The following is a 24,417-nucleotide window of genomic DNA, read 5'->3' on the forward strand; positions in this document are numbered from 1 at the left end:
TCGACCAGTTGGTCACTTTACTGGCTTCATGTTTTAAGATGGTGACAGTTCTGCATGCTTGAGGTGCACCTTTTAAACACCCTTTCACAAATGGAGACTATTCCTGCTCTTCTCGATATGTAAATAATCGGTATGGCGCCTCTTGTGGTGGACAGCAGCACTTGTGCTTCACATGAAATATAAAAACAATCCAATCATGAGCCACAGAGCCAGAGCAGGACTTACGAATGAGCCTCTGATGATTTGACCATGTGGCCACATGTATAAAGAGACTCATTAAGATCTTTTAGATGGCATATTATTGATAGATAAGGTATTTTGGGCGGACTTTAGGGCCTGTAGCTTCTGTGAGGCCAGATAGGTTGCTCTTATTTCTCTTTGTCCTGTCTGCACTGACCTCACTGAAAACTCCAAGCATGATCCCACTCTCCCAGTATCTCCACTGGTGCCGGGTGTGTCCTCTTGACTGGGCCGCCTGCCTGCAGAGACATGACAGCAACAACATTTTGGATTTCCCTGTGTGTGTTGCAGCTTCCAGCGCTGGTGGCGCCACCACTGCTGCAGCCCACCACTCAAATTTGGCCCTAGAACCTGCTGACATCGCCGTGATTGTCGTCTACTTCATAACCGTCATTGTGGTCGGGATTTGGGTGAGACCTGGAAGTCTTTTATCCACACAAAGCAACAGTTTTAATACTGTGTCTCAGCAGCAGATGCCTTTGGGAACATTTTCGTTAGTACCACATTGCATAATCAACGTTTTTGAATTGTACTATTTAGTTAGTTAAACAGTTGACATAGTGCATGAAATAGTGAGAGAAGGTGTGTTTCTGATTATAATCGTAGATATATGGAGAAAAATCCTTGTTTGTCTCTCAACTTCTGTCTCGTAGTCTTCGAGGAGAGCCAGTCGCAGCACTGTCGGAGGGTATTTCCTGGCTGGCCGTTCAATGACTTGGTTTCCGGTACTAAATGTTGTTTGTTGCTTTATCAGCATACTATGATTGTGGACGCGTACGGCTGGAATGCAGACAAAGGCAACACACACACAGTATTGAGCTGCTTCCAACTGCTGCTGTTCAACAGTTAACTCACTTTACCAGCAGCTTCCAGAGACAAGAGAGTTTCAAAAAATGATATCATGACAGTCTACATATTTGTGTAGCTGGTAGCATATTTCCAAGCATAAGTAGCACATAATGTGGAGAACAGAATGACTTTTTATGGGTTTTATAGAGACGATTCTGTTTGCAGATCGGAGCCTCTCTGATGTCCAGCAACGTTGGCAGCAGTTTGTTTATCGGGCTAGCGGGACAAGCAGCTATGGGAGGCTTGGCAGTCGGTGGATATGAATGGAATGTAAGCATATTCATCAAGAAGAGGGTTTCATTTTTTTGTTTTGGCCTCTATAACTAAACTTATACTCAGATTCTGTTACCTGCTTAACTACAAATAGAAAGAAAAAAAAAGTCTACGCTAAGAGCAGGTCGGGTGAGGAACAGTCAGATTTATAGACAGGAACAAACCCCGAGAAAGCACTGCAGCAGCAGTCCGAGCAAAGTGAGCAGGACAGGACGTCTGGATTCAGATTCTTTCAACAGTGGCCATGAAGACCATGAATAAAGGTTGAGTTCCTGCCACAACCTGAGGACAGTGATATCAGTGGTCCCAGGTTTTACATGATTATATGACAATGTTAGAAAATGCCAGTAATATTTCCCTGAGGTTCCTGCAGTGGGAGCAGCCTGAAGAGGTGTCTTCCCCCATCACGTCCATTCAAATGAGCCTAGCACAGGAGGACTTGGAGAAACTTCCCAAAGACAATGAAGAGTCACAGCAAAGGGACAAAAGTCTTTTCTCAACCCAACTGTTTTGCTTTTCCATCCATCCATTCCTTGACCCGGAGAAGGCACTCCACCTTTTTCCAGTTGAGAACCATGGCCTCGGATCTGGAGGTGCTGATTTTAATCCCAGCCGCTTCACATGCAGCGGCGAACCGATCCAGTGATAGTTAGAGATCACGGGCTGATGACGCCAACAGGACCACATCATCTGCAAAGAGCAGAGACCCGATCCTGAGGTCACCAAACCGGACCCCCTCAACACCATGACTGCACCTAGAAATTCCGTCCATAAAAGTCACGAACAGGGCTGTCCTGGCTTTTGCTTTTCAATATAAATAATCTGTAGATTGATGTTTTTCAAATTTAGACTGATAGCATTTTTTAGTACAAGGATGTACTGTATCATTACAAAGGTGGAGGAAAACGTCTTAAAAGTTTCTGATTGCACTGTATATTTGTGTGAAATATATTAGCCTTTTAAACAATGTTTGATATTGGCTTTATTTTTTTACCAATATCGATATACTGGTATTGTCTAGCTCTTTATTTCTGATACTGATACCAGCCGTACCAATATACGCAGGTTTCCACTGACAGGCTTGTGTTGCTGCAAGTGACGACGCAGTTTGATGACATTATCAAACGTGTCTGACACACGTCAACATCTTTAGGATCAGCTCAGAAAGACAGAAGTCAAGCATTTAATGCATTAATTTGATTTAATTTAATTTCACCAAGCAAGGAACAAAAATATCTCAAAAGCAACACATCACATCTCATCTTTTGACATTTTAAGTGAAAGCAGCTGAAGACTTTGATGTGAAAGATGTTCATGCTCTGTAAAAGTTGTGTTAATCAGGAAGAAAAAACTAATACTGATTATTTCATTTTTACATTTAAATTTTTTCAATATTCTACACAAGTCTTGAAACATCCAAAATCTCTGTAAACTGATGAAAAATACTTGAAGGACTTTCCCTAATGTCTTTGTCCAGGCTACGTGGGTGCTCGTGGCTCTCGGTTGGCTCTTCGTACCTGTCTACATCTCTGCTGGAGTGGTGACCATGCCCGAGTATCTCGGCAAACGCTTTGGAGGGCAGAGGATACGCATCTACACTTCGGTTTTGTCACTCATCCTCTACGTTTTCACCAAATTATCTGTAAGACACGCACATACACTCAGAGTCTTGGTCCAAGGAAACACGAGGTGAGAGGGCATCAGAGGGTCCACATGAATGTGTTTGTGGACCACAGGCAGATATCTTCTCAGGAGCACTCTTCATCCAAGTCTCCTTGGGCTGGGATCTCTATCTGTCCACAGCCATCCTGCTGCTCATCACTGCTGCTTATACTGTGACAGGTAAGCGTGTAATGCTTGTGCTATGTGTCCTACTACCATATTGTGTGGACAGCAATGGTGCTGACAGTGTGTGTGTGGACGTCTCTGTAGGAGGCATCGCAGCAGTGATCTACACTGATTCTCTTCAGACCATCATCATGGTTGGAGGAGCCTTAGCACTAATGTTCATATGTAAGTCGATTTACATGTTGCCACTAATAATCACACGCTGTTAAGGTTGAACACAAGTGGCCCTGCTGGTTGTTCACCCAGACTTTGATGCTGGACACGTCTGTCTGTTGTGTATCATGTCCAGCATTTGCTAGAATCGGATGGTACGAGGGCCTGGTAGAGCAGTATATGTCAGCGATTCCTTCAGTCACAGTTCCCAACACCACCTGTCACCTGCCTCGCAATGACTCCTTCAACATGTTCAGAGACCCCGTGTCAGGTGATCTACCCTGGCCAGGTATGGTGTTTGGCCTCACTATCCTGGCTACATGGGTCTGGTGCACAGATCAGGTAAGTCTCTCACACTGACTCCTCCTGGCTCCTACTGGTTCATTCTGGCTCCTTCTGACTCCTTCTTGCTCCTTCTGGCTCTGTGACAGATGATGTTATTTGAACTCAATTCACTGAGTCTTTAAAGGAGGTGTTAACACACCTTGATTCTGTAGTTTGAGCAATTGTTTTTGTCACAGTAAAGTCAAAACATTAATATGAGATTTAACAGCAATTTAATGTATCACAGCAGAAACCAGACTGAACACTGGTGCATAATATCAAAAGATGTTTAAAAGCTGCTTGTTTTGACTTTGGCTTGTGAACCAATGCACACAAACCCTGTCTAGTGCTTAAGATGTTGACATGTTTTTTGGCAGTATTTCTCTGAATCTCTTCATTAACTTCATGCTGCTGTCTCTTGGTTGCTTCTGATCTGCAAACCATGTCCTTCATTAAAACACAAATGATTTCATTGCAAATATAGTCTGAAACGCTGAAAAGGTCAACGTGTCCTACATCATCCTAAATCTCTTTGTTCTTTGATCGGATATCAATAAGATGACTGAACAGATTCAGAGTGAGACTTTCTGTGGTTTATGAGGTTCTGGAGTTAATACTACTGTGTGTGTGTGTGTGTGTGTGTGTGTGTGTGTGTGTGTGTGTGTGTGTGTGTGTGTGTGTGTGTGTGTGTGTGTGTGTGTGTAGGTTGTAGTCCAGAGGTCTCTATCAGCCAAATCATTGTCTCATGCTAAAGGTGGCAGTATTTTGGGAGGTTACCTCAAATTATTGCCCACCTTTTTTGTCGCCATGCCAGGCATGATCAGCAGAATACTCTTTCCAGGTAAGTTTGCCCACTTTATGTTCTCATCAATGATATTAAAAAAAAACAACACACTTTTTGCCAACCTTTTTAAATTGATGTTAAAATTGTTTTGTTGGTTGTTTTAATGAGCTTGAACCCCACATATGTGTAGTGTTGGCATGTTAGTAAGTTCCCACAGCACTTATTCTGCTGCTTGGTGAATGTGTTGCACTTTACTTTTTTTTTTTAACTTATTTTGGCTTTAACATAACTAGATTTTTAAGGTTAATCAATTAAAATAAAAAATTACAGAATTCATGAATTTTAATCGCATTTCTGTGTTTTATTTGTGTGTGTGTGTGTGTGTGTGTGTGTGTGTGTGTGTGTGTGTGTGTGTGTGTGTGTGTAGATGAGGTAGCTTGTGTGGATCCAGTAGTGTGTAAGAGCATCTGTGGAACTGAAGCTGGCTGCTCCAATATTGCCTATCCGAAACTGGTGGTGGAGCTCATGCCTGTGGGTGAGTTGCACATGTGCACACATGCACCCACACGCACACACACATACAGAAGCACACACACGAACACAGAAAAATAACTATTCTATTCTATTCTAATAACTATTTAAACTACTCTTGCTTTTTGAACCTTCTCAGGTCTTCGAGGTCTGATGCTAGCAGTTATTTTAGCTGCTCTGATGTCATCTCTGACCTCCGTCTTCAACAGCAGCTCAACTCTGTTTACTCTGGACCTCTACCACAAAGCCAGGCCAAAGGCTTCTGAAATGGAACTCATGATTGTTGGGAGGTATGGTAAATAAACTATCCTTTCGATGGCTGGGGGGCCACAGCTACACTGATAAAAATGTGTTCTCCTTGCACGATCCACTTTTCCTCTGTTGACAGTTTGTGAAGGTTTTCATGTATTCCCAATGAAATGGTTTTTTTCCGCTTCCTTTTTCCACTTTATTCCTGTAAACTTTTTTCTTGTCAGACAAATTTCATCTGTCTCTTAATGCACTCCTTTAAGTTTTGCCTTTCTTTCAGTTTCATCATAAAATGACCCCATTCTCTCTGTTTCAGGGCTGTCATTGTTATCTTGGTGTCCATTAGTCTGTTATGGATTCCAGTCATCCAGGCATCCAACAGTGGACACCTCTTTGATTACCTCCAGTCGGTGGCCAGTTCTTTAGTTCCACCTGTTACCGCTGTCTTTATTTTGGCTATCTTCTGGCCCCGTGCAAATGAGCAGGTGAGACAATCTGGACATTCTGTGCCCTCATACTGTATATAAACACACACTACACTTTCTACTCTAACATGTGTGAGGCATCAAGAACCTCACTTATTTCTTGTTGATGCAGCACTTTAGTAGAGATCTTTGAGCTCTTGGTGGTTCATCCATTCACATAGTGATGGTAGAAACTGGCAGAATCAGTCATACACATTGATACGTCAAACATGCAGCATGGACCCTTGGACCCCGTTGACCCATGATTAATCCAGGAACCTTCTGATTCCTTCAGAAACTCCTCTGCTTTGACCAAATCATTTAGTCCAACATTCGTGAGATTAAATGACAACACCACTCACACCCTTCCTTGCCATGCTGTCACTGTGCCCACATGAGCTCTGAATTTATCTAGGACAGATGTGGAGTCCCAACTAGGGTACCTTTTATTATCTGTCATCAAGAAAACTCTGCAGCTGTTGAGAGCATTAAATATCAATGGAGATGTGAATAAAGCTTCTCTGGGGTAAGCTCCAATATTGACCCAGAGTCCTGGGAACTGTGCACCTGAATCTCTGGCCCTCAACTGGAACACAAACTGGGTTTCCATTACAGGCTTTGGCAAAATAAAGGTGATCTTCTTTAATCCCGGTTAATCACAGTTGTAGTTTGTATGCATTTCCTTTTGGGCGTTTTGGGCGCAAGCTTCGTAATACTCATGAAATCTTACCTTGCGAGACTTGGCTGGAATAAAGATTGACATTATTGAAGACAAGAGGACACGGGATGAGTACGGTACATCAGCAAAGACAGTATGTTTGGAAAGACCACGTATGAGGGGAGTATGTCACCGCAATGCTGCTACATATTTCTATGATGAAACATCTAATATTCCTCATGTAAAACCTTTAATGATATTTCAGAGGTTTTTTCCATTCCCTGTTTCACATTGGGCTGATAAGGTTTTGCACCTTTCTAAGGCTAATGGAAACCACAGGCCACGTCCCTGTCTCACAGCCCCTCCCCCCTCCCCTTTTAAGATTTTGACTGGTTGGAGGGTTTATTTATTTACTGTAAATACTGCACGATAGAGCATACCTGCAGGGGGCCACTTGGAAACATGAATTCTTTATGGTCCACAGAAAGTTCATTTTAAATGTTTAATTACTAAACACGGCAGTAAGAAAGCTGTACAATGTCATTCGTGTAACATGTGGGTTAAAAAAATAACAAGCTGACCTGCTGTTGATGAGCTGCAACTTAAAAGCTGCATCGTCAGCAGTTGTTCCTGTGCTATTGAGTAAGTCCTAAAAATCCATAAATAAACCACACCACTCTATAAGCTGAATTGGTCAAAGCCCGGGGAAAAAGTAACGATTTATAGTGCTGAATTTATGGTATTTGGTTTTAGGGGTTACATTGTGTGTGTGTGCATATGTGTGTGAGTGTCTCTATGCATGTGTGTATGCTTCTGTGTATATGTTGTATATATGCACGTGCAGCTCTGTAATGACCTCTTTTAACATGATTACAGCAAATAATCTTCAGTTTCTGCAGTCCTGCCAGGGTTTGGTGCTCAAGGATGACAGAAATCTCCACAACCTGCTGTCATACAAGTATCTGCAGTTTATGTTATGTGTCTGTGTCTTAGGGGGCGTTCTGGGGTCTCATCGTGGGACTAGTTGTTGGACTGACCCGCATGATTCTGGAGTTCTCCACCAGTCATCCTGCCTGTGGTCAGGATGATCTGCGACCAGCTGTCCTGGCTCGTGTCCACTACCTGTACTTCGCCATGATCCTCTTCTCGATCTCATGTATTGTGATTGTGACAGTCAGCCTGGCCACAGCACCAATAGCTGAAGAACATGTAAGGAACATATCAGACATTTGCTATTAACATTTTCTTTTAAACCTTACAAATGCATAAAATCTACCAAAAGTCATTGCCTTTATTCATTTAGCACACTAGCATACCAATACTCAAAACAAGCATATTTGCCTGAGCAGAGCAGTGGAGTGAATGTCCGTGGTTTAAAAATTGTACAACCATCCCACTATCACACCCTAAAGGTGCTGAAGTATCAGTACTTGATAGTTCTGATCACTGGTTACCGCACTACAAATGTTGAGATTAACCACACCTTCTGACTAGACAATTCAAAACCTTTTGATGTTCCTGAAAAGTGAAAAAGTGGGTAAATAAGATCATAGCAACGTGATGTAACCTCCCAAAACAGAATAAAGTCATCCAACTTATCCCCACTGGCTCAGGTGTCAAGAAGCTGTATGTCTAACATACAATGTCAAAAGGAGGCAAATAAAAATCAGTATGAAATGTGAAAAGGCAGGTTCAGTAACGTTCATGTTTAAATAGGACAATCAACTTTAAAGATGCTCAAAAGTGTTGTACAATAGATTTTTAAACTGAAAGAATCAAAATAATGATGATATTGGTAATGATGATGATGCTGGTCTTTGCTCTGCAGCTGTACCGTCTCACCTGGTGGTCCAGATTTAGCCAGGAGCCTCGTGTTGACCTTATAGTTGACGTCGGAGTCCCTGAAGCTCTGGACCCGGAACCTAGCAATGATTCTGAGGAAACCAAGAAACCAGTACCTTGCTGGCGCAGAGCTGTTCTGGTCATCTGTGGTCTGAACGGCTCAGGTTCTGGTCCTGTTGCCCCAGAGAAGGAAAACAATGAACTGAACTCTCTGCAGGAGAAACCACTCTGGAGAAATGTCTGCAACATCAATGCCCTGCTGCTTCTAGCCATCAATGTATTTCTCTATGGATACTGGGTCTAATTCGCGTTATGTCTTTCACAGTTCTGAACTATTGTTCAGTGGCCATCTTGTTTTTTGTTGGGGGTTTTAAAGTCATGGTTTAAGACGGGTATTTCTGGTGTTGTGGTTTTGAGTTCTCATTATTATTTTGGTTTTTCCTTGTGCTACCTGCGTGAACACTTTCAGTTGAGTTCAGTTGGCCATGGTTCTCAACTGGAAAAAGGTGGAGTGCCTTCCGGGTCAAGGAGGAGATCCTGCCCCAAGTGGAGGAGTTCAAGTAGCTCGGGGTCTTGTTCACGAGTGAGGGAAGAATGGAGCAGGAGATCGACAGGCGGATCGGTGTGGTGTCCGCAGTGATGCGGACTCTGCACCGATCCGTAGTGGTGAAGAGATTTCAATTTACCGGTTGATCTTCGTTCCTACCCTCACCTATGGTCATGAGCTTTGGGTAATGACCGAAAGAACAAGATCACGGGTACAAGCAGCCGAAATGAGCTTCCTCCGTAGGGTGGCTGGGCTCTCCCTTAGAGATAGGGTGAGAAGCTCTGCCATCCGGGAGGAGCTCGGAGTTGAGCCACTGCTCCGCCGCGTTGAGAGGAGCCAGATGAGGTGGCTTGGGCATCTAGTTAGGATGCCCCCTGGGCGCCTCCCTGGTGAGGTGTTCAGGGCATGTCCCTCTGGTAGGAGACCCCCGGGAAGACCCAGGACACGTTGGAGAGACTATGTCTCTCGACTGGTCTGGGAACGCCTGTGGATCCCCCCGGATGAGCTGGAAGAAGTAGCTGGGGAGAGGGAAGTCTGGGCTTCTCTCCTTAGGCTGCTGCCCCCGTGACCCGACCCCGGATAAGTGGTAGAGGATGGATGGATGGATGGAGTGTCAGAATCCTGGTCTTTCTTTTCTCTCCCTCCTCAGGCTGACAACCCTGCACTGTATTCACATGCACATCAATTCTTAACATCCAAACCATCATTGTGGAGTAAAAAGTAGCAGAACGGTCTACAGCTGTAAAAAACTGTAGAAATGGAAAAGCGATTATATAAAAAATGCAAGTGAATTATCCAGGTCTGACCTGGATAACACTAAGATAATCCTTTATTCTTTTCAAATTCTTTTGTCTGCTAAGCAAAGAAGTGACGTTTGCCTGACTCATTGGCAGACGAGTTCAATCATTAAGCTCAGAGTGAATTAGTTACTCTGTCACGTTTACAGGTTGAATACAAACACAGGAAAGACTGTTCATCTGAAGAAGAGCTGCGTGTCGGTAACTGCAACTACCATGTCTGCAAGTGCAACTACAGGTTTGATCCCTTTTCTTCTCAGTGGATAAATTCATTTTAGATGTTGTTTAGATGTAAGAAGTTGTTTCACTTCCTTCTTTAGAGCTACATTTGAGGCAACAGAACCAGAAAAATTCTTCCATCTGCGATTAGTTCAGTGTCAACAGTGCTGCTACTAGAAATAGAAAGAAATGAATTAATCTGAAGATATCTGTGTAAATTCTCAGTCATCCAGGTCATTGTATCCAAGGTAGTTTTCTCTGTCAACTGGACTGGGTTTCTTCTCTTGAAGACGTTTCGCCTTCTATCCAGAAGGCTTCTTCAGTTCTGAAATCGCTGGGGAGAGAGCTTGAAAATATATAGCCCCTGTGGACCATTTGCATGCTAATGATCTGGGTGGTCACCTGAGAGTCGTTAGCAGGGTCGTTGGTCGGGTCGTTCACCTAGTTTCTGTTGAGATGTCTCCCCTTTGTCTGCTGGGTCACATGGTGATGAGTCACTGGGTCTCTTGGAATGGTGTGAATGTTTGTTTCCCAGGCCCTGACATCCTTCACAGGAACTGCGCCAAGCCACTGGTTCAGGTATGCGGATGACACCTGGGTCAAAATTCAAATACAAGAATTGGAAGCGTTCTCCGATCACCTCAACAAAACAGACGAGCATGTAAAATTCACCCGGGAAGACGTAAAAGGAAACAGTCTGGCCTTTCTGGACTGCGCAGTCAAGATCACTGAGGACAGAAATCTCACCATCGAAGTCTACAGAAAACCTACACATACCGACCAGTACCTCCAGTTTGACTCTCACCACCCACTGGAACACAAGTTGGGAGTGATCAGAACTCTCCAACACCGGGCCAGAGAAATACCCACCACATCCCAAGGCAGAAAGAAGGAACAGGACCACATTAAGACAGCTCTCAAAACATGTGGCTACCCAGACTGGGCCTTCACCAAAACCGCAAGAAAGCGAGACCTCAGCAAAGGAGAGGAGGAGAGAAACAAACGCCGCAGCGTTTCCATCCCCTACCTGTCTGGAGTCTCGGAGAAGTTTAGGAGGATCCTCCAGAAACACGACATACCGGTTCATTTCAAACCCAGCAACACTCTCAGACAGAGGTTAGTACACCCAAAGGACAAGACACCAAGACCCAAACAAAGTAATGTTGTTTATGCTGTACAGTGCCAGGAGAAATGCAAGGAACTGTACATTGGGGAAACCAAACAACCTCTACACAGAAGAATGGCACAACACAGACGTGCCACCTCTTCGGGTCAGGATTCAGCAGTCCACTTACACTTAAAGGAGAGTGGGCACTCCTTCGAGGACAGCCAAGTACGGATACTGGCCAGAGAAGACCGCTGGTTCGAAAGGGGGGTCAAGGAGGCTATCCATGTTAAATTGGAGAAACCATCCTTAAACAGAGGTGGTGGCCTGAGGCACTTCCTATCACCCACATACAATGCAGTCCTCCACTCCTTCCAACAGCAAAACAAACATTCACACCATTCCAAGAGACCCAGTGACTCATCACCATGTGACCCAGCAGACAAAGGGGAGACATCTCAACAGAAACTAGGTGAACGACCCGACCAACGACCCTGCTAACGACTCTCAGGTGACCACCCAGATCATTAGCATGCAAATGGTCCACAGGGGCTATATATTTTCAAGCTCTCTCCCCAGCGATTTCAGAACTGAAGAAGCCTTCTGGATAGAAGGCGAAACGTCTTCAAGAGAAGAAACCCAGTCCAGTTGACAGAGAAAACTACCTTGGATAATCTGAAGATAGTTAACAGCAGATCCCTAGTGACAGTGACAGAGCTCCTTATTATTGGCAGTAAGGTCAGTGAGGAGTTTTGTTTATTCACAGCTGTATCAGTTATCATCTAAGTGTTACTGATTAATTGAAGCTTTAATGACAGCCATAAACATGCATTTATCTTGACACATAGTTAAAATGTAACTGCTTATTAACTCAGGTCTAATGGCAGGATTTGCTGACATGATGAGAATTAATGTGGTGGACTAGAACCACTGTCTGTGTAAGACTGACTCGGGTCTGATCATCCCTTAACTTTTACACACTTGGAATTATTTATTCTACTGCAGCAAGATTTTCTTTTTTTGTTGGTCAGATGAAAACTGAAGATTACATTAGTCACATGTATAATAAAATAGAAGAAAACAGACCTTATCTCTCTGCAATGGCACAGTTTAGCAACAGCTTCACTATGATCCGCTGGCCACAGTCGGTAAACAGGTTCAGATACCGGTAGTTGTATTTTTATAATCAGTTCATCAGCTGGACGTGTTTTTATAACTAATGTGTCAAGTCTTTCTATTTTGGTCACACAAAAATATAATGACATAATTTGAAGCACAATATATAATCTGATAAGAGACTTGGATTAGCATGGTATGCTATGCAAATTCTCCGGAGTCACATGAGAAACAAAATCTGATGTTCACGTACAACAAAATGCTAAAGTAAGACAAATAAAATAAAATGTTAACCCCTGCTAATCATGAACTGATTTTGTTGTTTTAGTATTAGGTTTCCTGCTACTACAGGAAACCAAATCATCAGAGGTAAACACTTCTCGGACATCGATACCTAGGTAATTCATTAAAAGCAGTAAAATATAAATCGGTGCCACAGTAGCAGAAAGGACTTTAATCCTCAACATCATCATTTCTCCGTTTTTGTATGTGGCCTGTTTGTTATTGTGAGGACCAATCGTTGGTTGATGGGTCCTGGACTTATGTCTGTTCTATATATTCATATGATCCATGCTCAGGTGAATAACGTCATCTTTTGTTTACTCAGCATTTGTTACTTGCCAGTAAATAGCCAGAATCAGCCAGAACATTGAGGAGACCCATGTTTTCATGCACCTTGAACATAACTTGTGCTGTGGATGAATCATATTGGTTTATTAATTAAATGGACTTTTGAATGTGAAGCTTTGTTTGGGAGGTCCAGGAGTTTCCGTAGTTATCCTGAAAGGGTCAGAAGGTGAGATTGGCTCTTCTGTGGAGAAGTGTTCCACACATCACTCAGTGGAGAACATTCTGATGATTTTGTGGTTGTCTCCTGACCAAGGCTGATTTCTCCGTGACAAATGAAGATTTTTCCTTGTGAGATGTGCAGTTGATATGATTTATCTTGCATGTTTTCTTGCCTTTGCAGTTTATTTTCCCGTTCTGTTGAGCACTTCTGAGGTGGCTTTTCCTTTTTTACCACCGCATTTATCTGGGTAGTGTCGTGCAAGAGTGGCAACCCTCTGTGACGGGTGTGTGAAGGGCTGTTGGGGAAGCGGGAGTTTGCTACTTTGTTTTTCTGGGAACGAGGTACCAGTTGCTCTTCTCTTCCAGAGTACCAGTATCAGGAATAGTTATAATATTATAAAATATTATGAGTTTATTATCATACAATTATGACTTTTTTCTTGTAAAACTATGACTCTATTGTCAACACCTGTGAAAAAGAGAATATTGTCAATGTGGCTCTGATATATTGTCCTACATTATACAAATACAGTGATCCCCCTTTCCCCCATTAACTAAATGTGCTTAGCTAGTTATCTTGGTTAGCACATATAATTCAGATCAGGATGAGTCTCTGATTGCAACACAGATTGTTACCATTTCTCTCATCAAAAAACTTTGAATACCATGAAAAGGGAACCGATAATATATGGCTATAAATTAAATACAGGTAAAACAATACTGACAGTAAAATAAACATTTTCTTCCCAAAAAAAATGCAAACCAGAAGCCTTGGAGGATTTGCTAGAAATCACTGAGGAATAAGTCATAATCAAGCACTAAAAACCAAAACGTATTTAAAAATCCAACAAACAGCAGAGAGCTTGATAAAAAAAAAACCCAAACACTGTTAAAACAAGACGTCCTGTTTCTACGAGTCAAAAGCAACCGGCCTTGCTGGGTAGCAGCTGTCACCTTTTAATCACTGAAGGTCCGACAAGTCCATCACACAACTCCCCCATGTAAATTAAGAATTCATTTCTTATTAATTATGGAGATAATTTCAGATGGACCACCAGATCATATTTCTTATCTCCAATCTATGGTTGTGTCTCAGCGTTGCAGGCATATCCTAGTAACACGAACAGCTCAGTGGAACGTGTGTGATGCACTTCAGCGCATCAGGGTTTGAATCTGTTTTGTTGTTTGGTTCATTTCCTGTTTTATTTTGATAGTCTTGTCCTCTTCTATTGTCTGTGTTTACTTCCTCCCTTTGTTCTTTCCCCATCTCAGGTGATTTTTCTTATGTGTCTCACCTGTGCCCCGTTGTTGACCCATTGTCCCTCATGTGTATTGAGGCCACTCAGCTACTCCTGGTGCCTCCTCGGAAACACTGACAGTTTTGAGCAGCTTCTGACCACAGAAGTGTGAATGACATGGAAATGGTGGAACAGCCAACGTTCCAGCAAGAACAAAGAAAGGAGTTCCTCTGTTGGTTCTGCTGCTCTCACAGTGGAACCTGGGTCATTTCTGAGTGTTACTGACTATTAAATATGTTGGAAACTGTTTTATAAAAATCTGTGGACAATCTCAAATAATCACCCATACTGAGGGAACCATGATAAGGTCAAAGGTCAGAAGAGAAGAAAGCTGCAAAAAAAAGCAGTTGATAAGAGTAGGACCCAAAATCAATCAATCCATCCATCCATCCATCCATCCATCCATCCATCCATCCATCCATCATCCATCCATCAATCATCCATCCATTTTTTACCTCTTCTTTACCTCAACTCAAGCTTATGATTCATGTTCACACAAACAAGCGTTGTCACTTCCTGTGTCACTTCCTGTTTGTTGCAGTGTCCAGCACTGGTGGCCTCACCACTGTTGCAGCCCCCAGCTCAAACCTGGCCCTGGACGTGGCTGATATTGCTGTCATCGTCGTCTACTTCATAATTGTCATTGTTGTTGGGATTTGGGTGAGAATTTATTCGAATATAGAAGACAATAATAAAATTGCATGTTGATGAAGACAAGCCTCAGCATTCGGTGCTATTGGTGCCTGATCTGTCAGTTGTTGTTTATGAATGATCAACCAAATTCGGATTCTGCACATCTTGTTTGTGGAATCAAAGTTGATGGTAAATAAACTGTCGCTGTGTATCTATAGATAAAGTGCATTTGTACGTCTATTGTGTGTCATGTTACATCAGTGATGTTTTACTAGCAGCTCCTCACCGTCATCTCTCTCGTAGTCTTCGAGGCGGTCCAGTCGCAGCACTATTGGAGGGTACTTCTTGGCTGGTCGGTCAATGACTTGGTTTCCTGTAAGTAAACATGCAACTATCAAACCACCCATTAATCTAGATGTCAGCTGATGTGTTACCGCAGCCAAAAACACTTCAGCAAGGAGAAATCAAGACAAGAGGTCAGTTTTCATCATACGTTCATACTCTCAGGTTGGGTTTCAAGCCCAGATAACATCAAGCACATATAACATGAACACCTCGGATTACCTCTGACCCCCAACGGCCAGTTACTGAGGATAAATCTAAAGCACACACTGAAAGTTTATGTGGTACTAATATTCCTACTGACTAGCGTATTAGTACAAGTAGCATCCTTAGTCATTCTAGGAAATCAAAGCTATGAGGAGTGCACGAAGATCTGAGGAACACAGAACCACGTCAGAACCACATTAAGACCACTGACAGCTGGGCTCTGCCAATACTCAGATAACCAGCAGATTGAAGAAATCACTCATTTATGGCTACACAAGAACAGACGCTCTATAGAGGTCAGCAGGCTGCTAACTGTAGCCCAGGCTGGGCAAAGATGTCCCTGAGAATGCCCCCCCCCCATAACAGCTATATGAAGGTGCCATCAGTCAAAGCACATGCAGAACGCCAATCAACATGTAGCATCGTCTACTTGTGATCTGTGCTGAGTACAGGGTAGAAGGTTCAGGACACGCGACCCCTAAGATAAGGTTTATGACACTGACACTGATCCAGACTTGGAAACCAGTGGTGAATTATCAACCAGGCATTCCAAGGGGATAAATGAAGCCATCACGAAGCCTTTGAACACTGTGACTTTGTCTCTTCTTAAGGACATTGTTGGTCATTTGAAGGTCTAAGCTCCCCTCCCTATCTATTGAAAGGGGGTAGCATCGCCGTAGCATCCTCTGTTATTGTTTCTGACATTAATAGCAGTCCGTCCTCAGGCGTGAAACAGGCGGAGGTGCAGGTTTAACTTTTAGATTCCCTGATAGATGAGGATTTAGGTGCTCCTTTATCCTGCTCATCCTTCAAAAAGAAATTTTAAATTTTGAAGTGGACATGTTGTATGACTGTATTGTTTCGATAGCTTTTTTTTCATGTCTTTGTCTCCTAATTAAGATTTTTATCCCCCCTGGAACGTGTCAGTGATCATTTAAAAGATACAATGGTGTCTCAAAATGTTATCGACCCTGCAAGGCCCAATAGAATAAAGCATGATGCCATGCAACAACCGTGCTGTATCTCAGATGGTTGCATCCCGACTGTCTGAGTGACCACATCACACAAGCAGATGTGAAATGGTTACAATAATGCTGCAAATCTTTGGTTTGCAGGTAAAAACAGTGTCGATTTCTTCACTCCAGTGGGTTCAAGCTGTGTTTGAGATGGATTATTCTCATGTTTTTATTTGTTTGTTTGCTTTGTTTCTGCAGATCGGAGCCTCTCTGATGTCCAGTAATGTCGGAAGCAGTTTGTTTATCGGGCTAGCGGGACAAGCAGCTATGGGAGGCATGGCAGTCGGTGGATTTGAATGGAATGTAAGAATCTGATGAAGAATAAGAAATATAAATTGATCGAAACTTGAAATCTTCTTTGTTTGTCCAGGCCACGTGGGTGCTCGTGGCTCTCGGTTGGCTCTTCGTACCTGTCTACATCTCTGCTGGAGTGGTGACCCTGCCTGAGTATCTCGGCAAACGCTTTGGAGGGCAGAGGATACGCATCTACACTTCGGTTTTGTCACTCATCCTCTACGTTTTCACCAAATTATCTGTAAGACACGCACATACACTCAGAGTCTTGGTCCAAGGAAACACGAGGTGAGAGGGCATCAGAGGGTCCACATGAATGTGTTTGTGGACCACAGGCAGATATCTTCTCAGGAGCACTCTTCATCCAAGTCTCCTTGGGCTGGGATCTCTATCTGTCCACCGCCATCCTGCTGCTCATCACTGCTGCTTATACTGTGACAGGTAAGCGTGTAATGCTTGTGCTATGTGTCCTACTACCATATTGTGTGGACAGCAATGGTGCTGACAGTGTGTGTGTGGACGTCTCTGTAGGAGGCATCGCAGCAGTGATCTACACTGATTCTCTTCAGACCATCATCATGGTTGGAGGAGCCTTAGCACTAATGTTCATATGTAAGTCGATTTACATGTTGCCACCAATAATCACACGCTGTTAAGGTTGAACACAAGTGGCCCTGCTGGTTGTTCACCCAGACTTTGATGCTGGACACGTCTGTCTGTTGTGTATCATGTCCAGCATTTTCTAAAATCGGATGGTACGAGGGCCTGGTAGAGCAGTATATGTCAGCGATTCCTTCAGCCACAGTTCCCAACACCACCTGTCACCTGCCTCGCAATGACTCCTTCAACATGTTCAGAGATCCCGTGTCAGGTGATCTACCCTGGCCAGGAATGGTGTTTGGCCTCACTATCCTGGCTACATGGGTCTGGTGCACAGATCAGGTAAGTCTCTCACACTGACTCCTCCTGGCTCCTATTGGTTCATTCTGGCTCCTTCTTGCTGCTTCTGACTTTAATGGAGATGCAGTCTAGGAAACCAGGTCAAAATTATTTATTTAAAAAAAAAAAAAAAAAGGTTAATCAACATTTTAAAGCAATCTCAAACTTGAATTTATTAAGTGTGCATAATACACAACAATTATTAATGTTATATAGTGGTACAGATAGTAATTGTTCAATAGTAAGACAATTGAGAGAGAGAGAGAGAGAGAGAGAGAGAGAGAGAGAGAGAGAGAGAGAGAGAAGAGATATACTTGTGAAAATTATTCTTTTTACAAACACATACTTTATGAGAACAATATAAATGTATTTTAAACTTTTTGCAATCAGAATTTTCATGTAAAACAACATTTCATTTCTCACCTGAACCTGTAAATACACTGATGATTTGATAGAATTTTACACAATTTTTCATTCAATCTGTTGATCAAGCAAATCTGTTCTCTGGAAGCTCATTCCCCATTCATGTTTAAAGTTAAAATATACAAAAAAACATCACTGTCAAATATCTTGTTTTACAAAATCATAGTGTCTAGCTTAGTTTTCTCCAAAAACACTGCTGAAGTTTACCAGAAAAAAGAGTATTACTGATATTTATTCATTAATAATGAATAAATAATGTCAAGTCAGGGTTAAAGTCAAAAGCCTGGTTTAGAAGCACCTGGAACTCACTACTGTGTGTGTGTGTGTGTGTGTGTGTGTGTGTGTGTAGGTTATAGTTCAGAGGTCTCTATCAGCCAAATCATTGTCCCATGCTAAAGGTGGAAGTGTTTTGGGAGGTTACCTCAAAATATTGCCCACCTTTTTTGTCGTCATGCCAGGCATGATCAGCAGAATACTCTTTCCAGGTAAGTTTGCCCACTTTATGTTCTCATCAATGATATTAAAAAAAACAAAACAAAACACACACACACTTTTTGCCAACCTTTTTTAATTAATGTTAAAATTGTTTTGTTGGTTGTTTTAATGAGCTTGAACCCCACATATGTGTAGTGTTGGCATGTTACTAAGCTCACACAGCACTTGTTCTGCTGCTTAGTGCATGTGTCGCACTTAAGCATTCACTTTTTTACTTCTTTAGGCTTTAACATCACTAGATCTTAAAGGTTAATCAATTAAAATCAAAAATTACGGAATTCATACATTATTGCATTTCTTTTGGTTTATTCTGTGTGTGTGTGTGTGTCTGTGTGTGTGCAGATGAGGTAGCTTGTGTGGATCCAGTAGTGTGTAAGAGCATCTGTGGAGCTGAAGTTGGCTGCTCCAATATTGCCTATCCTAAACTGGTGGTGGCGCTCATGCCTGTGGGTGAGTTGCACAGCCGAGCACCTACCAGTCACAACGTCCCATCCCCGATGGAAGAGGGACTGCTGGTGTGGTACATATAATAAGCACTGTGATGATTACAAACTCAGCCAAGGAAATTATTTTGCCACATATTTTCAAAAATTCCACCATAAGATGTAAAACATGGAAGTGAAAAAAAAGAGATTTATTTTGTATTTCTTTTGAACAAATCCTTTTTAAACCTTCTCAGGTCTTCGAGGTCTGATGCTAGCAGTTATTTTAGCTGCTCTGATGTCATCTCTGACCTCCGTCTTCAACAGCAGCTCAACTCTGTTTACCCTGGACCTCTACCATAAAGCCAGGCCAAGGGCTTCTGAAATGGAACTCATGATTGTTGGGAGGTATGGTTGTCAGAACAGTGATTATTAAAGTAAAGAGCAGAATAAACAAAATATATTGCCACATACAATGGTAAAAATCCTCAATGATATGAATGAAAGATGGAGGCTGACAGGTCATACAGTAGTTAACATTGAAGGAAGTTGTGTTAAAGTCTGTTGAAAATTTAGAGTTGGAGATTGACTTTCTTGTTTGTAAGATTTCTCTATTTAGTATTAGCCAGATGTTGTGAACAATAATACAATTGCAATGAAAGAAATAAGAGTACCAAGCTCTACAAGCAAATACGAAATATGAAACATATGAATGACAGCTATAGGGTGCTGTTTGTAAAGCAGCTAACCCTACAACAAACAGGAACATATTGGCCCATATATTAGTCAAATGTTAACATTAAATGTTTATAGAAAATATTGAATGTTATATGTAAATTTTATATCTATTTTTTTAATCTAAATGTTACATCTAAATCCCAAATCCATATTTAAATGCTAAATGTGAATGTTAAATCTCAATCTAAATGTTAAATTTAAATGCTAAATGTAAATGTTACATCTAAATCTAAATGTCAAAACCGAACCAAATGCTAAACGTAAATGTTAAATCTAAGTCTTAATGTTGAATCTAAATTTCAAATCCAAAACTAGATGATGAATGTAAATATTAAATGTAAATCTAAATGTTAAATCTAACTCTCAGGTGAAACTAAATATTAATGTTACGAAACAGGGGTTGTACAGGACCCGAACGCAGGCCAGGACACAGTGGTGGAATGGTCAACAGGTTTTATTTACGATGGGGGGGGGGGCACACAAAGAACACGAGGGCAGCCCTCCAGGATTGCATAGCAACCAGGGAACAGGAGCGGCCCTCAAATCAAAAATCAATCTTTATTTCAAATCAAATCAATCTTTATTTATAGCATATCCAGCTTAGCTTATAAGGTATTTTCACAGTCTGTTTCATGTCCAAAGTTTGCCTGTAGTCTATTCTACTTCACTCGTGTTGACGGTCTCCTCGTGGTTTGTATTTTAGAAAACTAATTTATTTCTGTAAAAAGCTGGGTTTTTTGTTGGCAAGGCTACATGGTGTTCAGAGCCCAAAAGACTGGAAGAGGTCAGATGGGGCTACAGGTGAATGAGGATCTGTTTATCTCCAATATGCTCTACAATATTAATTATTACATTTTAAAGTCCATAAATCAATGTCTTGGTTTGCTGGGCTTGTATGTTTTGAGTAGTTAGCTATATCTTCTCACATGGAGAACTTAACTTAAATGTCACGTGACAGAAGAATGTCAAATAAATTATTGGTATCCTCATAGGCTTCAGTGAAGTTATTGCTCTATGACACTGACTAAAAATGCTTTTGTTCTGACATTATAAACTCACCCCATTCTCTCTGTTTCAGGGTTGTCATTGTTATCTTGGTGTCCGTCAGTCTGTTATGGATTCCAGTCATCCAGGCGTCCAACAGTGGACAACTTTTTGACTACCTTCAGTCAGTGACCAGTTTTCTAGTTCCACCTATCGCTGCTGTATTCCTTTTAGCTATTTTCTGGCCACGTGCTAATGAACCGGTGAGTCAAATTTCCAAGCTAGGACCCTCATAGATGACAACACACACAAACACTCACAGAAAAGTTGAGGTAACCTGGTTACCTTTGTAATGACAGAGAGTTCAGTCTAAGTCCTAATAGCATCTTTTTTGTCTTAGGGGGCGTTCTGGGGTCTGATCGTGGGACTAGTTGTTGGACTGACCCGCATGATTCTGGAGTTCTCCAACAGTTATCCTGCCTGTGGTCAGGATGATCTGCGGCCGGCTGTCCTGGCTCGTGTCCACTATCTGTACTTCGCAATGATCCTCTTCTCAGTCTCATGTATTGTGATTGTGACAGTCAGCCTGGCCACAGCACCAATAGCTGAAGAACATGTAAGAAACACATCAAATAACCCATTTAGTTACCGTATTTTCACGACTATAAGGCGCACCTAAAACACTGCGATTTTCTTATAATATGGTGCGCCTTGTGTGTTGACTGAGTTCCAAAATCTGCTGGGTGCACTACGGTAAATGCTCCGCCCGTCGATTAGCGGCACACCTATGCGTAAGGACCCCCTAAAATGGCGCCGGTCAAGCGACACGCGTATGAGGCTTACTTTAAACTGCAGGCCATCGAATATGCGGCTGAAAATGGCAATCGAGCAGCTGCAAGACATTTTAATGTAAATCGATGGTCAGAAAGTGGAGAAAACAAGAAAGTTATCTGCGCCAAATGAGGAAGACGAAGGTGAGTTTCCGCGGGAACAAAGCAAGGTGGCCCGAGCTGGAAGACCGAGTGGAACAGTTGGTTGTTGAACAGCGAACAACTGGAAGGGGCATCTCTACTGTCACCATTCGACAAAAGGCCAAAGCGATTGCTGAAGAAATGGACATTGAGCACTTCCAAGGAGGTCTGGCTTGGTGTTTTCACTTTATGAGGAGGCGGCATCTCTCCATACGCGCAAGGACAACTGTTGCGCAGGGGCTGCCCGTGGACTACCAGGAGAGGGTGGCCATCTTCCGCACCTACTGCCACGGCAAGATAACCGCGCCCAGCCACATCACCAACATGGATGAGATCCCTCTGACTTTTAACATCCCTTTGACCCACACAGTGGAGAAAAAAGGGACCAGCACGGTGGCGATACGCACAAGGGGGCACGAGAAGTCGTCGTTCACCGTGGTTCTCGGCTGCCACAGAAACGGACAGAGCGCTGGATGACGGAAGGCGAACACTCTTTCACAAAGACTACGAGGCAGCGGCGGGCAAGTTATGCCACCATATGCGGGTGGATTGTAGACGCATGGGCTATGATACCGTCTTCATGTATTGTAAGAGCTTTCACAAAATCAACGCTGAACCGCAACCGGTCGGTGAGTCCGATTCAGATGATTAAGAAGAGGAATTCGGGATGTTGGACATTGAAATAGTGCAGCTGTTTAATTCAGATACAGAAGATGAAAACTTTGATGGTTTTGTAGCGGAAGAATGAATATTTTGTTCAATAAATGTGTCAAAACTCACTGTTTTACTTCTGTTGTCATTTTTTACTGTATGTTTTAGCATGCGCCTAATAATACGGTGCGTCTTATGTATGTTTTAAATACAGATATAGCACCCATAACTGAGACTGCGCCTTTTATTACAGTGCTCCTTATGGTCGTGAAAATACGGTATATTATTGAGAGTGTGGTAAGCGTGAACGAATATGTTTATTGGTCATATATAAATATCTCTATCAAATTGAATGACATACAGAAAGCTTAAGTCCCTCAGTACTTAAAAAAAAAAAAAACATTTGAAAAGATTTTATATTCTCAATTACAATTTGAAGCCAGAATCTTTTCAAATGTGTGGAAAGGATCAGTCTTCCCTTGTCAATATGGACTTAGCAAAGCTTGAACATATGAAGTTAGCTGTTTCTACTGTTTTTGAGATACAAACATACGTGATGGTCACACAAACCAGATTTTATTCAGGCTTAGAAAAGCACATTTGTTTGGAACTGGTTTTATAGATTGATGTAAGCACTATCTGTGAGGACCACTAACATCACTGGTCTTTGCTCTGCAGCTGTATCGACTCACCTGGTGGTCCAGATTTAGCCAGAAGCATCGTGTTGACCTCGTAAATCAAGTGGTGACTACTGAAACTCTAGACCTTGAACCTACCAATGATTCTGAGGAGGAACCCAAGAAACCAGTACCTTGCTGGCGCAGAGCTGCTCTGGTCATCTGTGGTCTGAGCGGCTCAGGTTCTGGTCCTGTTGCCCCAGAGAAAGAAAACAGTGAACTGAACTCTCTGCAGGAGAAACCACTCTGGAGAAATGTCTGCAACATCAATGCCCTGCTGCTTCTAACCATCAATGTATTTCTCTATGGATACTGGGTCTAATTTTCCTTCAGAGTTCAGCACCACTCAATACCATCAACACTACCTATACCACCATCCCTTTTTCACTTTGGGTAATTTATCTGTTTTTTTACACCAAAGTTATAAGTCTGTTTTTCTTTTTTTTTAAACAACTTTATAACACTGTAATACAAAATTACTATTTTTGATCATGAATAACAATGATTGCATATGAGATCTCTGTGACAACTATGTTTGCCACAAAGGATTATTTGGGTGGCAAACTGTTGAGGCAAATGAACTATGACCCTCATGTGAAAGTCAAAATTAATAAAGTCAAAAAGCAACTCAGTTTTCAGTTAGGGGTAGACATGATTGGTGGCAAAGGCCTTAAGATATTATTCATAGAAAAAACGTTTGCATAAGTTTAACCTATGGCTCATTGTGTTGTCAGCATCATGGACAAGTTATGTTATAAGTTAGCCAAGTGTATGTGTGCACGTGTGTGTTTGTGTGAGTGGTTGAACTTTTGTTCATCATTTCTATTCATATTCTGACCAAAAGAGAGGGCTGTAATATGGGAATTGAGTACAGTGATCCCTCGCTATATCGCGTTTCATCTTTCACGGCTTCGCTGCTTCACGGATCTTTTTTTGCGAGTCGTTCATTGCAGTTCTCAAATATAAGCGAAGGTGGCATATCCGTTTATAAAAATCTTCTTGCTCAGAAAAAGAAAGAGCGCCAACAACTACCCATAACAATGTTCTTCTCTCGGAGAAAGACTCCTGCGCCTTCAGTAGAAACAGACGCTACAGCGGAGCGGAGTCAGGACGAAGAGGCACAGCTGGGACTGGGAAATACGCCAGTGACAATGTTTCCAACCTTGTATTACTATATTAAAATTATTGTTTTAAACAAATTTTGGGCTTTAAAACAGGTTTTGATTTTTGGTTTCATTCTATAGTTCAGTATTGCATTGTAAAATAATAAAAAAAAATGAAGCTGACTACTTCACGGATTTCACTTTTCGCGTGTTATTTTTGGAACGCAACTCCCGCGATAAACGAGGGATCACTGTATTCTTAGCAGCTATTTTGCCAAGTACAGCAGCAACGGCTGATTATAATGTTGAGATCCATAATCATAGAGTGGATGAAACCACCAAAAAACCTAATAATAGATTTATAAGTAAAATTAGGAAAATAAATACTGCCTTTCCAAGCATAATATATAAATTGTTCACACTTCATTCCTTTTCT

General features: G+C 42.1%; 2 protein-coding genes across 4 annotated transcripts; both read left to right on the plus strand.

Moving 5' to 3' along the window:
• Positions 1-633: 633 nt before the first annotated feature.
• Positions 634-8,610, plus strand: LOC115247182 (sodium/glucose cotransporter 4-like). Of its 2 annotated transcripts, none has more exons than XM_029827903.1 (12): positions 634-650; positions 894-1,359; positions 2,840-3,004; positions 3,099-3,204; positions 3,295-3,375; positions 3,500-3,705; positions 4,393-4,528; positions 4,899-5,006; positions 5,142-5,292; positions 5,568-5,736; positions 7,367-7,582; positions 8,202-8,610. In XM_029827903.1, the coding sequence occupies exons 2-12, from the start codon at positions 1,270-1,272 to the stop codon at positions 8,517-8,519; spliced, it is 1,746 nt and encodes a 581-aa protein (XP_029683763.1). In that variant the 5' UTR covers positions 634-650; positions 894-1,269; the 3' UTR covers positions 8,520-8,610. The 2 variants fall into 2 exon arrangements, with proteins under 2 accessions (XP_029683763.1, XP_029683762.1); XM_029827902.1 differs by lacking the exon at positions 634-650 and having other exon boundaries at positions 667-965; positions 1,255-1,359.
• Positions 8,611-9,316: 706 nt separating this feature from the next.
• LOC105417888 (sodium/glucose cotransporter 4-like) lies at positions 9,317-23,509 on the plus strand. 2 transcript variants are annotated; one of them, XM_029827900.1, is made up of 14 exons: positions 9,317-9,797; positions 14,628-14,746; positions 15,023-15,094; positions 16,483-16,587; positions 16,655-16,819; positions 16,914-17,019; positions 17,110-17,190; positions 17,315-17,520; positions 18,290-18,425; positions 18,778-18,885; positions 19,115-19,265; positions 20,674-20,842; positions 20,980-21,195; positions 22,880-23,509. In XM_029827900.1, exons 1-14 carry the CDS (start codon positions 9,776-9,778, stop codon positions 23,198-23,200), a joined length of 1,977 nt encoding a protein of 658 aa, XP_029683760.1. In that variant the 5' UTR covers positions 9,317-9,775; the 3' UTR covers positions 23,201-23,509. The 2 variants fall into 2 exon arrangements, with proteins under 2 accessions (XP_029683760.1, XP_029683761.1); XM_029827901.1 differs by lacking the exon at positions 9,317-9,797 and adding an exon at positions 11,497-11,621.
• The last annotated feature ends 908 nt before the right edge of the window (positions 23,510-24,417 follow it).

The sequence above is a fragment of the Takifugu rubripes genome, chromosome 20 (assembly GCF_901000725.2).
Source record: "Takifugu rubripes chromosome 20, fTakRub1.2, whole genome shotgun sequence".
NCBI lineage: Eukaryota > Metazoa > Chordata > Actinopteri > Tetraodontiformes > Tetraodontidae > Takifugu > Takifugu rubripes.

Bases quoted from the DNA above. Each gene is read 5' to 3' on its own strand.
- LOC115247182 (XM_029827902.1), top strand. The intron at 1,360-2,839 runs GTAAGCATATTC...GTCTTTGTCCAG, and splicing joins TCGGTGGATATGAATGGAAT to GCTACGTGGGTGCTCGTGGC. The intron at 3,205-3,294 runs GTAAGCGTGTAA...ACGTCTCTGTAG, and splicing joins TGCTGCTTATACTGTGACAG to GAGGCATCGCAGCAGTGATC.
- LOC105417888 (XM_029827900.1), top strand. From the start codon at position 9,776: ATGTCTGCAAGTGCAACTACAG. The intron at 14,747-15,022 runs GTGAGAATTTAT...TCTCTCTCGTAG, and splicing joins TCATTGTTGTTGGGATTTGG to TCTTCGAGGCGGTCCAGTCG. The intron at 17,020-17,109 runs GTAAGCGTGTAA...ACGTCTCTGTAG, and splicing joins TGCTGCTTATACTGTGACAG to GAGGCATCGCAGCAGTGATC.